At 32.9% G+C, this 16,497-nt stretch overlaps 1 protein-coding gene across 3 annotated transcripts in view; it reads right to left on the bottom strand.

Annotated features, from left to right (window-relative positions):
• Positions 1-16,497, bottom strand: part of LOC136032165 (triple functional domain protein-like) — a 393,821-nt gene that overhangs the window by 276,330 nt on the left and 100,994 nt on the right. For all 3 annotated transcript variants that reach the window (XM_065712353.1, XM_065712354.1, XM_065712355.1), the window contains exons 16-20: positions 15,420-15,608; positions 13,701-13,820; positions 10,569-10,760; positions 3,478-3,793; positions 1,494-1,744 (exon numbers count right to left, since the gene is read on the bottom strand). In XM_065712353.1, coding sequence (XP_065568425.1) covers positions 1,494-1,744; positions 3,478-3,793; positions 10,569-10,760; positions 13,701-13,820; positions 15,420-15,608 — 1,068 coding nt within the window. The remainder of the gene's footprint in view (positions 1-1,493; positions 1,745-3,477; positions 3,794-10,568; positions 10,761-13,700; positions 13,821-15,419; positions 15,609-16,497) is intronic.

Here is a 16,497-nt window from a genome sequence, read left to right as displayed (position 1 = left end):
ACAAGCTTCTTTGGTTATAATGTTTGACGCATTTTCGCAGCGGAGCTCGTTTTGAGGTTTTTTTCTGTTTACGCTCATTGGATTTACTACATCATGCAAACTCAGCATGATTACTGATGAACAAAAGGGATATCAAAAAAAATACTGCAGAAATTTGTTTTTCTTGCTTTTTAATTAAATGCGCCATACAAAAATAAAATATAAAAGGACCAAATAATTTATTTTATCATTAGTAATAATAGGGTTTTGGAAAGCACGCTTATTTGTTTGTTGTCCTACAAAATTTGTTTGCAGAGTACCACAAGCCATAACTGATGTGCTTTTTCATTGCCGTGCCCCAAACTAGAGGAATAGAAAGCAAAACTAATGATTAGTAATAACAGGCTTTTGGAAAGCACGCTTATTTATTCGCTGTCCTATAAAATTCGTTTGCAGACTACGAAAAGCCATAACCGATGTACTTTTTCATTACCTTTCCCGAAACTAGAGGTAATATAAAGCAAAACTAATCATTAGTAATAACAGGCTTTTGGAAAGCACGCTTTCAGGGAATTTCTCTTGAAAACATTTAGCAAATTTTCATCCGCTTTTCGGAATACCCATACTTCACAACCTTCCTTGACAAATATCATCACTGTAGCTTCCAATATTCTAATCTTGGTATGCATACTTATCTTACTATTCTTCCGAACTTTTGTCAACTGTGTAAAAACAACTTGAGCTTACTTTTAACGTATTCACTGCTCCCACCGTCTATACTAATACTACTAACAAACTAAGTGAAGCTGTCCGCCTGATCAATCTTTTCGTTACTCAACGTAACCTTTTTATCTTCATTTATTCCTAGCCTTAGCGACCTAGTCTTCTTAACATTATATTTCGAACATATTCTAGCACCCAGAACTGGCAAAACCTCTAAAAGTCAATTCATTTACTGGAAGAATATAATTTTATTTTGGTAGTTACGTGTTATAGCGACCATACCAAAGAAGTAACGTTAGGTTAATCATAATGAAATATACCGAAATACCATATAATATTTTAGTAGCAAAATTATGGAAAATACCACAGAGAAAAATGGAAAACAGGCCGCTCAGACCACATTACATTTAACACCTAACCCAACCAACTCTTTATACATAACATTTAATTAAAATACATTTTGCGTAATTTATCTCACTGAGAAGCCAATATTGTCAATTCTGTCAAGCTCGTTATTGTTGCTTTATCCTTATAGGAGCTACTGCGAATTTGGCTGGCCACTGACGGATTTTCCTTTTTCCAATTCCCCCGCCCTCTACTTCTACCTACATGTCTTCCCTCTTTCTTATGGAGTAAGCATACGTCAATAAATGTACTTAGAGGATTTATTTCCATTAAATCAGCATTGTCAGTAAAAACTCACCGTAAAAAGGTGTAAGATGCACTCTTACGTTTTGGGAACCACAAGTTGTTTTCAGGCAAGAGAAAGTTGGAAAGAAGGAAAATAATACCTTTGCAGATATTCTGAAATTCATATGATCTCTGAGCATTCCTTCTGTTTCTTCTTTGGTGTTAACGACTGCAAAACCGGAAACACCGGATCTTGACAAGTGCGCTTCGCCGGCTGTCCTCAACCAATCGAGAGTTTGACGAGCTGAACGTTCAAATAATACAAATTGCTGGCAATGATCCAAACGACGTTTACGGTTTGCCCAATATTCAAGCACACGGTTTTCCTGAGATCGTAATTTTTCAAGAATAGCTGAAAAAAAAGTTTAAAACGTGATTTCTAGCAAGGCAAGAATCTCTGCCTTTAACCAATTAGCTAAAAAATTCGTATATTTATGAGAAAACTGGGGTTAAGGTGATCGGTCGTACTCCAGTAAAATCATTCACGCCCCCCTTCTTTTGGATTGGGGTAATATAGCCCAGCTTCCAGCACGACGAGTAACATCCGGAATTACAAATATCTTTAAAAATACTAACAAGGGGAGTTAATAGTTATCAGAGAATATTTTTATTAGATCATATCGATGGGACAAACACTAGTTCTTTCAGTTTCTGTATTTTTTCTGTTATTTGATTTGCTGAAATTTCCAGGATTTTGTCTTTTGGAGTTTCGGAGATTAGATGGTTTTCCGAGAGAAAGAGGGGGGGGGGGCGTTTGCAAATGCTAGCTAGGTCTTTATTAAGCTCATTGGCTGTCTGTTCAGGTGGTTCATCCAGAAGAAAATCGAGGTTCTTGCACAAGCGAACCCTCCATTTCTTTCACTTTCTTAAACCATGGCTTAGGTTTGCTCTGTTTTAAGCAATTTAATTTATTCTTACAATAACGACAAGCAACCCGACGTATTTCTTTCTATATTTGGTTACAGAGGGTCAAGGCATCTTCTTTCTGTCCAAGGCGAAAAAGTTTTAGTTTCAAATGGATTAATTCTTTTATTTTTTCATTAATGTAGGGTTTATCTGACGAAAACACCTTCCTCTGGGAAACATTTTTGTTAATTTGTCATTAATTTTGTTAGAAAAAAAAACACAACTTTGAATTAAGATTTACACACGACACAACATCATCCCAACTCTCAGACATAATCCAAGATCCAAAATAAAAAAGACCTTGAATTGTTATTGGCCGGTAGGAAAATTTAGTGACTGAGTAATTTGTTTTAAAAACTAGCAGTGGTTTCAATTGTAGTATGAAATGATAGCTACCACCAAGAGGGGAACGGTAGTCGGAGCATTGGAAAAGGTTTTAAGGTTGGTGCAAAAAACATCCAAACTGGTTCCACCTTTTGTAGTAGGGAAATCAACAATCTGCTTAAGCTTCAGACCTTTGCAAAGATAAATAACTTGATAATAACATAAATAAGTATAAAAAATGAAACAAATAAATACGATAATAAGATAAATAAGTTATCTTGTTTAAAACTGTGGTTGCGCCCCAGATATAATACTTAAGCTTAAACGGAATACTAACTTTGTACAGTTGCGAAAAATCCCACTGGTTCTCCAAGACAGTGACTAATTGGCCTAATACTGGTTCAACCCAATACCAATGACTAATTGGCCTAATAGTAAACCTGGCCTGGAGAGTAGGCCATTATGTAGTAAGGTTATTTATTTTTAAGCTAAACTGCATAAGTTTTGTTTTGCTCAAAAGAAGAGTACTGGTAATTCTTGTCCCGTTAATATGACATCAATCAGTCATTTCAAGAAGTTTAAACAATATTAATAAATATAGTAATGAAAAAGTCCTTTCCAAACTCCATGACCAGTGAATACAGCAGTATTTTTTGGTCAATTTTTTTTTTCAAAGAATTATTTTCAGGGATGGTGTTAGAATGCATAAAACTAACACATTATGCATGACTAAAAATTTAATACATACGTCAAAACTTGTGGTTCTCAATCCCCTATTGCACTGTTTGTAAAGACGGCTAAACAGGCAGTGAAAGTTTAAACAGAAAACGAAATACAATAAATCTAGCAGGCTACCTTTTACACGGTTTTCTGGTCCTCTTAATTGTCCTTCACTCTGGTAGCTATAAAATGTGAGGCTCCGATTTGAATATTTTAGATAAGTTTCTGCAGTACGACGTGCAAGAGTACAAGCACGAAGAAAGCTTTCTTTTTGTTCTTGATGCCGAGCTATCAGCTGAGATATCATGGTTATTTTGTCTTGAGATCCATTTACTTTGTCACTAATGGGTGATAAAGGCTTTTCAGTTATTTCAGTCGGCTGATTAGTGGCACCACACCAGTCCTCTTCACGGCGATACTCGCGTTCTAAACTATCAAGAACTGAACATACCTGTAAATAATAGGGTTACAAGAGAAAGAAGTCTAGACAATAAAAATCTTTAGGAAAAATCTACCTGGAGTCAAATTTCACCATAATAGCTGGTCCAGCGTTCAACAGAGTTTATTGCAATTGATTACATTAACTGATAGCATCAGCGTAGTTATTATACTCTATTAAACACGGCTTGAGCATCAAAATAAATTTCTCGCAGATTAAAATAAAAAAAAACCTTTTAAACCCATAGAACCTTTAAAACTAACCAAAAATATTACTAGCTGATAGTAATAGATACAAATTCCAAGAATTTTCTATCTTCAAAAGGATAGAATTACACCTTATTGAGCTCAGAAGCTCAATAAGCAAATAGTCAACTGCAATAATTTAGTAAGTGGCTTAGTGTTAGCAGTTGTCTATTGAACTCCAAAAATTACAAAAATCAATTGCAATAATATATGACAAAAGCGATAAAACAAAATAAAACAAAAACCAATTGGACGATCTTATAAGGAATTAAGAGAACAAAGAGAAGAAATAAGAAAAGAAAATCTAGACAAGGAGAATCTTAAGCTTCTAACTACAGTTACATATCACCTCAGTGGCTCGTCCCGCGTCTGGTAGAGATCATTGCAATAGCTTATGAAATCAGCGCGAGTACTGCACTCTGTCGACCTGGGTTTTAACATCAAAATTAATTTCTTACACACAAAAACACACACACACACATACACATACACAGGACATACACACAAACACGCACACACATACACCCACACACAAAAGTAAATCAAAATATTTAACCAAAACATTGGTAGCTTATATTAATAGATCAATATTCTAAGAAGTTATTACCTTAATAACGGCAAATCGCAGCCTTCGGAGCTCTAACAAACAAGAAGCGAGCAATTAATTGTAATTGCTTTCACTAAACGCTTTTGACCACAATTCAAAAACTGCAGTTGCTTGTTGAAAGGCAAAGATAGTAAGAATCAATTGCAATAAGCTTATTGAACACGATTCGGATTTCACATCGCCAAATAAAAAAATTATTTATGTCCTAGTTGACTGAAAAATGTCTTGGTGGACTGGTATTAGGTACACTTTTGTTTCGGATCAGACGTAATGAATTCGCTTTGCCAGTCAATAAAATTATGTTTAAATAAACGAAAGTTCACTGTTAGCACACTAGTAAAACTGCAAAATTATACTTTTTAGCAAGGTATTTTAAGGAGTCTCTTTTTCTCCATAAATTTCCTAGGAAGACTTAAGGAGAATTTGCTTTCAATCCAATATTCCAAACAAAAGTCACATAGCAACATTGCTCGGTCGTTCTCGCTTGACATTATTTATCGTCTTCTGTCAGAACTTAAATATAGCGATTACAATCCACTACCTTAATAAACCAATTCCACTCACGTTACGTGGTGGGTGCTAATGCTTATTCGTGAGTCCTAAGGGTCTTAATGCTCTTTTTTCTTTTGTCTTTTTTTTTAGTGGGACTGCATGCATGGTTTTCATTTTTCTTTTCTTTTCTTTTTTCATAGATAAAATAAGATCGAACCTGATCTATAGCCCAAAAGAGAAAATAGCATTCGAAAGACTTCACATGTTCAGCGTGAAAAGCCAAACACTTCAGTAAAACTATTCTATTCATGGTTGCTATTGATTCTGCGTTGACTATTAATTATTAGTTACTTTACACGTTTAATACTTGTTAGTATTAATTCTACTACTAACAACTTATTCTTGAACATAACGGCCTGGGGCCAGCACAGCTGAAAGCCATGTCAGTTTCTTTACAATATTTACCTCAATGGTATCCATGTTAGATAGATGGATATCCCTTATTCGTTAGGTCACGAGAAAATTTCTACTTTTTTATGTTGTAGCGAAAGAATATATAGAATTCCTCTTTTATTTTAGTATATATTTTAAGATTGGTCTGAGAAATACTGCAAAAGGATTGTCAGGGCGACACACTTAAAGCGTTGTAAATTAGGAATTTAATTAGAACAATTTATGTTTGCTTAATCAGAATTAGTTTGATTATGTTTGTTGATTATTTAATTAGAGCGGTTATAGATCTAATTTATGTTTCTGTGAGTGCAAATATTTCTTTATAATAATAATAATAATTTATTTATTACCCGGTTGTTTTAACAATGTCAGCGGAGTAAAAACACTAAAGGAAAGAAAAACAAAATAACACAGACAATACAATCAATACAGTCTAATTAAAGGGTGGTAAGGACCCAAGCGTTGACAAGCATCAGCACCTAATCTAGCATAAAGTTTTTTTATCAACAAAATAATATCAGTGGCAAAAAACTTTCTAATAATCTTCCGATTGCTATAAGAACGCGGCAGATACAATAGATATTTGTAATAACTAAAATACAGAACTCTTATTATTTCGTAAATATTGATTATTAAAAAACGGTCACAAACCGGACAGAAACAATATAGAGTGATCGCAATATGAAGAATAAAGTCAATTTTAAGTTTACTTTTAATATCATTAAGCCCACAAGACCGGAAAGCCGATAAAAATGAACAAATACTAATACCAAGCCACCGAATCGAAGAAACAAGCTTAACTGAAACAGAACCAAAAACAAGATCACTACTTTGACGTTTAGCATTAAAAACTAAATATTCACATTTTTCAGTATAAAGTTTGAGACCGATTTCCTCAAAAGACTTAGAAATAAGCTGGGTCGACTTAATTAGGCTAGATTTATTGCGGCTAATCAAAAGTAAATCGTCTCCATATGCAATATACTAAAGATTTGTTAGGCCTAAAAACATGATGCATTAGTACGTGGCAAAACAAAATAAAGACAAGCATTAAAAAGATACGGGGATAGGACTCCTCCTAGCCTAAGACCAGAAAGGATAGCGACATTACCAACGTAATTGTCACCTGACTTGAGTCGAACACATGAATTAGCATACCAAAAACGAAGAATTGATATAATAGACACATAGATACATAGGAAATGGCATATTGAATCAAATGCTTTTGAAACATCGAGTGCACAAAAATGGACCTCAAAACCATTTTTATGCGCTTCAAGTAATGGCGAAGCTAGAGCGCAATGAGCATGCTGGCATCCTATATACGGCTTGAAGCCAAATTGATTGGACATATAATCTACTTTAGACAGGAGATCAGGGAGCAAAACATATTCAAATACTTTACTTAAAGTACAAAGAACCGTAATAGGCCTATACGAACCGCAACAAGTCTGATCCTTACCACGTTTCAAAATTGGCGTAATGTTACCAAATAAAGAAGAATCAGGGACTAAAGATGAGCATAAACACATCTGGCAAAGTAGCTGCAAGTGGTAAACTAATTTCTCAGAATCGCTATTGAGGAGAAAAGCACTGATGCCGTCGATATCATAAGATTTCGAGTTAAGTCTCTCCGTACTTCTTTTGGCACGGTCAATACAAACGGGAGGTACATGACCTTGAGTGATTTTCTTAGGCAACAGATTAGAACAGAGGACGGCAAAACGAGAATGAACCGTATATATAACTGTATCGAAAATCTTACTATAAAGATTGATCCATGATACATTCGGGATTTGGTCTGCCTTAAGCAATCTATCGAACTTCGCGACATTAATCACTTTTTTCCACAGGCTCGGAGTCTTAGGAAATTCGGCACCATTATGCCTAACTCTTCGCAGATAACGTTAAAAATCCAGCTTTGTTCTTTGTTTAATATCGAAACATCACCCCTTAGGGGGCAGCCGCAAGCTAACCATATTTTGAGCCACAACTTAGCTACAACTAGGTCATTCTTACGAATTAACTTCTTGTCTGGGCTCGAAAGCAATGTAGAGGAGCAGCAACTTCTTCAAACCTCTTTAAACATAACATGATGTGGCAATGATTAATATTAAGCTGAATTCTGGCTTGTGGGGATCCAATGTTTGTACACAACAGATTAAAAGGGACTTTAATCGTTGATAGAAGGCTAACAAGCGTAAAAAAATAAAGAGGCCAGTCAGCTTTGTTCCATTCTCTTTTAGAAATCCATTTTCTAGAACTAGGACGAAGGTTCTTCTCAGCAGTGGCATCAACGGTAACAATGAGGTACAGGGGGATAATGACGGTACAGGGGGATGTGGTCATAATGACGCACATCCTGATTAACATGGACTTCGCCACAGATGAGACCAGAAGAAACGATTATTTCCGAAAGTAAGCCACTATTATGGATATACGAATGGGGGAGGGGCATACTTCCTTCAAAATTTTGTAACTACTTGGTAGTGAATCTAAAAGAACCTCAGTCCACACTGATGAAGAGTTAATATCACAGTTCATATCACCAATTAATAACCAGCCGTCCATTATTTTCAATGCCATTCAGAAGACTTATGTGCCTTTCAGAGGTTATAATTGATTAAGTTTATGAAAAGCAATAGACACAATTATATTTTAATTTTGTTAATGTATTAACCAATTTACCGAGGAGGTTTACGGGGATGATTGTCAATAAGCCATTAGTTGGTGAATGCTCTGTAAGGCACTACAGAATGGTGAAAAATATGAAAAAGTTACATAGCAGAATGTAGTAAAGTAGACCAACTATATACCACTGAAGCACGTTTTTTGGATTTTAAATAGCAAATATTATTAGTGTTTATATTCTTAAATATTATAAAATGTCATAAAATAAAATAAAAATATGTAGCGCACTTCAACTTACCCACATAGAGAAAGACTTTCAAAAATAGGGAATTATTGATTTATCCACAAATACGTATGGCTATACATATACATATGCAGTTTACGATATATATATATATATATATATATATATATATATATTTATGTATATATATATATATATATTTATGTGTATATATATATATATATATATATATATATATATATATATATATATATATATATATATATATATATAGCTATATAAGATATGTTTAGATTTTCCTGTCGGGAAAAAGGCAGAGAGACTTTGCCCGATTTTGATGACAACCAAAAGGCAATAATTTTCGCATCGGTACCAAACTACCACCGGTACACAATCCAAATTTAAGGAGCTGTAATTTAACTGTCGTATACGTTCTAATACTATGAACTAAATTGTATTAAAATCAACTAAATGCTGTTAAATAAAAACAGAGACAAAGCTGTTACAAATCAAAAGTTGCATAGCCTTGGCATTGACTATGGCTAAACTAAACGACAGGTAGATCTTTTCAATCAATAACACAAGTTGCTGGCTTTTCAAGAACAAAAAACATTAAACATCACACTGTCTTTGCATCCTACAAGAACAGAATGAATCCAATATCGTCTCTTAATAGCTGATCAGATTCAAAACGATTTAATTTTATTAGGGGTATTCTTTTCGCCAATTGTTGTCTTATTATCCTCACAAAACTAAATAATTACAAAAAAAGTAGAAATCTTCTCAAAGTTCAAGATTAATTACAAACATAAGCCATATGTTCCATCCAGGACGAACAGATATTACAATAAATAACCGAGTCAAACTCGAAACAAGCAGTAATCAACACGAATAGGGCTGGCAACCTCCAGGTCTTCTCAAGACCAGAACCTAACTCGCAGCTATGTTAGACCTTCTCTTGAGTATGCGTGTCCAGCTTGGCATCCGGATTTGACGAAAGATCAATCAGATAGACTCGAAATGATAAAAAAAAAGAGCTGTAAAAATTATACTGGAACATAACTACTCAACTAAAACAACACAACTTGAATCCACTTGATAGTCGTAGACATATCGATTTGGACTAAGTTGTTTGAATCCCCAGCTCATCGTGGTCTACTACCTGACCTTAAAAGCCCCCCTACTGAAGGACCAGCCACTAGACTCCCAACAAATAAAAAATAATTGTCCCTTATTTTAGTCGGTATTTTAATAATATTACCTTGACAAATATCTAATTTTTGATGCAGTTTATTTTAGCTATTTGCCTGTGAGTGTTTTGAATATACCAACCATTTATATACTTAATTATTCTAAAATAGTCTATATAAACAGTCGCTATTTTAATCGTGAAAATAGATTCTTGACTTATAAATTTTTTTATGACTCATTTTAATTTATTGACCTTAAAGCAGCACTTGCTGCCTTAATTTTTTTTTAAGTCTTCTTTTTGTGTCATGACAAGCTCATGTTAGCTCCAGATATTGCAGTGAATAAAAGATATTCTATTCTTCAAGTTGCATTTTACTGAGAACAAAAACAAACGAATTTCCACTATCAATTCAATATATGTATACTGATATTCATTCCTTAATTTCTTAACAATTTTTGATTTATTAAAGTTAAAAAGTGAAAACATTTAACATGACTTTTTTTTCAGTAAAGCAAAAAATTATATTCTAGTCTTGAGAAGGAATGGGGGTTGTCGGCCCTACTCATGTTGATTTTTGCTTGTTTTGAGCTTGACTCGGTTATTTATTGCTTTTTTCTTTGTTTTGGGTTTCGGTTCCTTATTGACGGTAATTTATGGTAGTCTTACGCTTGGTAGATGATCCGATTTTATTTCTGCCTATTTTTGGTTGAATAGAGTTCTTTACTTTTTCAAAAACTTATCTTGTTCAAAAGTTTTCTTTTAAGTTTATTCCTAAAAAGAACCAAAAATGTAGTTTCTTTTCTATTTTTTAAGAAATTGGTACAAAAGTGAAAAAATCTGTATATAAAGTACTTTGTCAGCTATCAAAATAATTAAACAATAAACTGATCTGTAAAAAAAAAGAAGAAAAAATTGATCCATACCTGTTCAGCTGTTTTGAAGAAGTTTAGACTAGCAGTCACTAATTTATGTCGTTCTTCTGCACAGGTAACCAACTGCTGCCATCTCTTTGTTACCAGATCAGCCAGTTCACGCACTGCATTTTGATCACAATTACCATTATTAAGCATTTGCTCGGCTTTTTGTCGAACTTGCAAAGCGGAGGAATGTGTTTTCTGCACAAGAAAAATAAATAAATGTAAAAAACACGTCATTTTCCTTCAATAAGTATTAACTTATTGAAGCCCAAATTAACACTCCATGTCACTGGTATATCATAAATAAATTTTTACTTAGTATTCCAAATGAGCCATTTTAGCACTGAATTAGTCTCAAGAATTAAATTTAGAAGTTCGAAATTTCTAAAATTAAAATTAAGATTTAAAAATATTTTAAGATCTCTCTGGTTTCATATATAATATACATCTAATTGATTTTGGAAAAAAAAATATTTGAAATTCATATCAGAGAACATATCTAAAATAAAAATTCTTTTTGCCTTTTACCTTTTCTCCAGAACTTATTAAATACTTAATATGTTATTTGTTTTTGCTATTTTTGATTGATGCATTCTATATTTATTTTGTAACTTGGTTCAATATCTCTTTTATTCCTCGGTTTTAAGGAAATGAATAAATAAACACATGTTACGTTTATATTGATAAATGCTTTACTTATTTTTTCCAAGATTTTTTGATCATTTTGTGATTTTAAAATATTTGTTTCGCGATTTGATTTTGAGATTTTCATAGCGTTTTTTTGATTATTATTCTAGATTTGTTGTGTTTTTCTAGTAAATCATTAATTAATTTGATTTGTTTTAGTGTTTTACAAGTTGGTTAAATTTTTTTGCTTTAAATTTTTAGGGAAACAAATAAATAAATACAAGACACGTTTATATTGACATCTAATACCCACTTTTTCTATAACGTAAAAAGCTATTAATTTCTGAATTATTATAAAAGGGACGAGAATTTCAAGGTAAATAATTTTTGTCTCCGAGTCCTTCTGCTTGTTAATATGAATATCACGCGAAATAACAGGGTAAATACCGATCAGAATTCAACGTCATACGTCTATAGATAGTGTTCCATTCATTATTTAATGTTTATTGATCAACAAATTTTTTGAATAAATACTTGTCAATGTTCATCTCACATTCGTTTCCCTTTTTCCTTTTTTTGAAAGTGCTTCAACAGAGATTAGACAAAATATATATTCTTTATAAGCAGCTAAAATCACAATTTAATTTCGAAAAGTAAAGCAAAAAAAAAAAAAAAAAATGTTGAGGAAAGTTAAATTCAACAATTCAAATACAATGGCCTTGGTTTTTAATTTTTAAAAGCATTAAAAAACTCAGCCTACTATTACGCTCCTGAAACATATGTCGCAATGAATGACGATGTACATGGTAATGAATGACGATGTACAAAAAGATCTACAAATATCATTTTCACTGTTCTTTATTGTTTACGTTCTTTGCTCTTCCTATCGATCATTTTATCATTAAAAGACATCACTCCTCGTCTAGGCTCTAAAACCTCGTATCAATAAGGTATTTCAACAGTTCATAGTTTGTGGCAAGTTTTTTTTTTTTTTTTTTTTTTTGATTGAGGGAAAGCCCAACTGCACCGCCCCTCAACACCCATTTTACTCTCACATCAAGCCATTCTTTACTATCGAGAAAACACAGGATAAAACAGGCGAATTTCATGAAAAATACAAGACATTTTGAGAGCATATTAAAAAAAGACTTGAGAATTAGGAACATAGCCAAAATATTTCACCTTCCAACATGCCAATTTAGTATTGTTTCAACTATAAAAACTCCATATTTTTGGAAAAAGTAGAAACACCAGTAATTCCAAATTTCCAAATATGAATTCTTTTTTTTATGGAAACTTAAAACAAAAATAAGAATCAAAGCACCTAGATTTTGAACAAAGATTAAAATAGGAAGACAGTTCAATTGCTGACAGAATTGAATAAAAAATTTCACAAAATCATTTTTGAACACAGTGCAAATGTGAGACACCTGCTTGTCCCATTTTAGCTCCAGGTTGCCACTCTCCGAGGGAGAAGATCAAGCAACAGAAAGGTCTGTGCTACAGATCCTTGAGTCCCAAAGCCATTTTTAAGACGTCCTAGACGAGTGGTTAGCGCGCTAAGTTTGGAATCCTTTGTCCGAGGTGCAGGGGTTTATTCCTGGTGCGACCAGTTATTTGGTTTGGACGAGGGAAGTGGCATGGTTCTGTAAGCTCAACCAGAGTCTACCCAGCTCTAAATAGGTACATGAAGAAATGTGCAGAAGGTAAGCAGGAAGGGCATGCAACACAGGACGGCTGCCCCCCCCCATTGTACTTCCTGTTTGAAGGACCTCAAAACAGAGATCAACAAAAGCAGTTTGGAATTTAAATGCCTAGTTCCGTATCTTTTACCTTATCCAGCCATTTTTGCTAAATTGAAAATAAATATATATTTTCAATATATATAAATACATATATATATATATATATATATATATATATATATATATATATATATATATATATATATATATATATATATATATATATATATATATATATATATATATATATATATATATATATATATATATATATATATATATATATATATATATATATATATATATATATATATGTATATATATATATATATATATATATATATTGCGTGTGTGTATAAAGAAAAAAAGGGTTAGCCTTCCATGTCAACTAACCCAAAGAGTATGGTAACTTACAAGAGTGGGATCGGCGCTAGTGCCGACAGAAAAAAAACTCAACACCATCTAGCGTTTGGTGACATTTGACATTTTTTAGTGTAATAATCAGATTAACTACTTTTAATTTGTGCATTTGGTAAAATTTGGTTAGTAATAAGTGTCTTATCTCAATTTCTGACAGAAAAAAAACATTAAAGATTGAAAGATACCAGGTGTCGCCGAACATTAGATGGTATTAAGGTTTTTTGCGGACAATAGCACCGTTACTGCTCTTATAAATTTACCCATGCTTTTCAAACTAACTTAGATTTTTCTCTTATTTCTCAGATATTCCAAAAGAAGCAATTTATAGAATTTGAGAACAAATCACCTCAATTGCCACTTGAAAATGATCATGTTGTAGTCTTAGTTGCTCAGCTTCTTGTAGATTCGTCGGAACTACCAGAGTGCTTGTCAGCATCGACTCGGAGCTTCGAATCCATGATACAACCTGTTGAACAATAATGTAATAAAAAACATACAAAGCTGATGAAAGAAGAAAAAATTCACATCATTTTTTTTCTCATTGTTATTTGGCCTATACCAATCGAGAATATGATTTTAAAGCCATGAACTTATAACAGCGTGAGTCTTTGTCATTAAAAAAAAAAAAAAATACACATTTTCGGTTTGCCTTGGGCAGCAAAATCAAAATTAAAATAACTAAACAATAATCAGATCATATGAGTTGACTATTTGTTTCAGATTTTTCCTTTTTTTCAAGATAATGTTCGTAGAACACATACAGCTTTTTGTAAAACGTTAACTATATCTTTTTTTTTAAACCTTATATGAATATGAGTTAAGTTTTTTGACGATTTAGAATAAAAATTCGGTTTCAATTTTGTGCCTTCAGCAAGTTTCTATCTGTAATTTCCTTACGACAAATTATAATGATGCATGCACAGTCACCACACGCTCTATAGTTACTTAGCTCTATGGTTTCATTCTTCATCTGTAAAACGATGCCTATATCAATGGTCTATATCAATCGAAAATATCATTAAATAGCCATGAACTTAAAACAGCGTGAGTCTTTGTCATTAAAAACAAAAAAATTACACGTTTTAGGTTTGCCTTGGGCAGCAAAATCAAAATTAAAATAACTATAACAGTACTCAGATCATATGTGTTGACTATTTGGTTCAGATTTTTCCTTTTTTTTTTCAAGATAATGTTCGTAGAACACCTAAAGATTTTTGTAAAACGTTAACTATGTCTTTTTTTAAACCTTTTATGAATAAGAGTTAAGTTTTTTGATGACTTAGGATAAAAATTCGGTTTCGATTTTGTGCCTTCAACAAGTTTCTATCTGTAATTTTCTTACCATAATACTATAATGATGTATGCACTCTCACCATAAGCTCTTACCTCTATGGTTTCGTTCTTCATCTGTAAAACGCTACCTATCCATTTATACGGAGCTTTCATTATAGACATGGAAAGTGGGATTGACTGTACTTTTCGTAAAGCTTATTGATTGGTATACAGTGAGTCAACAAGTAAGTGAAAATTTCCTTAGACAATCCCTCCAGAAAACAACTAACAAGTCTTGCTCGGGTTTTCATAGTAATCCTACTAACCTCAAACTTCATTTACGTCTCGTGGAGTTCTAAGGTTAGGTAATCAGACTTTTTGGATAATAGTTTTGGAATGCTCGAATGAACTTTTTGTCTCCGACATTTTTGGGCTCTCAAAACTCATTATTTGGTTTTGGGCTCTCAAAACTCGTTTTTCTCATTTTTGGGCTCTCAAAACTCACTATTTGGTTTTAGGCTCCCAAAACCCGTTTTTCTCATTTTTGGGCTCTCAAAACTCATTATTTGGTCTTGGGCTCTCAAAACTCACTAATTGGTTTTAGGCTCTCAAAACTCGTTTTTCGTATTTTTGGGCTCTCAAAACTCATTATTTTTTCTTGGTCTCTCAAAACTTGTTTTCTCATTTTTGGGCTCGGAAATTTTTCCCGATCTAGAGTGAATATTGAATTTTTCGGTATAACAGAAAGATTTTTTTTTTACTAGATGTTGTGATAACACATGTAAAAACAAACCTGGTGAGCCTCAACCTCGAGTTGGGCAAGGTTAAGTTTTTGTTCAAGTTTGACACGACGCATTTCCGCTGCATCTTCCAAGTCCAATTCACGTTCATGAAGATTTTCCAAAAGGACTTGAACTCGCACACTCCCAGTTGTTTTGTTCTCTGAATCTGTGAACAGCTGAACGTTGCTCGATTCAAAAAGCTAAAATATTACAAATTTATTATTACTATAAAATAACTATAGAGCAATTTTGCATTAAAAAACAATAAAAACATACAGCATGTAGACCAATAATATCAATTTTATAGCCCTTATTGATACTGTTTTGTCATTTCTTCTTTTTTGTAATATAATTTTCTTTTATATAGATACCATGTGCTTCTTTTGTTCGAACAACAACTATTAATTATGATCGTGCCCGCCTTCAACTGTTCTGGGGAGGGTTTTTCAGTTCGGTTGCATTTGATTGGTAGCGGTCAGTTTTTCCTTGGCAATGGACAACCACCAAAGGGTGCCCTATTCCTTGCTCCCCTCATCAAAATTTATGCATAATGCAGTACCTTGAAGGAAGCACTTCATTACCTTTTTAAGGAAGTTGTCAAAAATTTTCAACAACTTTACTATATGTACATTTTTTTACTCTCGTTTTATCCTCCATACTTTAAATTTTTCAATAAAATTTGGCAATAACTTTCTATTGAAGGTGTAAGAAAAATATTACTATAATAACCAAAATGATTTTAAAACTTATTATAGGTAATATTTAAACAGAGCAGGAGTTTCCACAGAGCAAGAATAGAATTCGAACTGACGAATTTTTAGCTCATCCAGCAATATACGTCTTATGCTAACAATCTCTTTTCAACCTTGACATTACATAATATGTATGCAGATTCCTCCAATCCGTTGAAGTTTTGGCAACCAAGAAAGGATTACATGCAAAAAAAGATACTAGGTGTCAGGACTTGGCTGTCAATATTTTGGGAATTCTTGATCAGAAACACTAACTTCATTCAAAAGAGAAGAAAAGAAGCAAACGATAAATTCTCTTTTATATCTTTTTCCAGCACCGAAGTCTATTTCCTTTTCA

Source organism: Artemia franciscana, chromosome 10, assembly GCF_032884065.1.
Source record: "Artemia franciscana chromosome 10, ASM3288406v1, whole genome shotgun sequence".
In the NCBI taxonomy this organism is placed as follows: Eukaryota; Metazoa; Arthropoda; class Branchiopoda; order Anostraca; family Artemiidae; genus Artemia; species Artemia franciscana.
The sequence above is the reverse complement of the archived record's forward strand: the minus strand, read 5'-3'. Positions and strand labels throughout refer to the sequence as shown.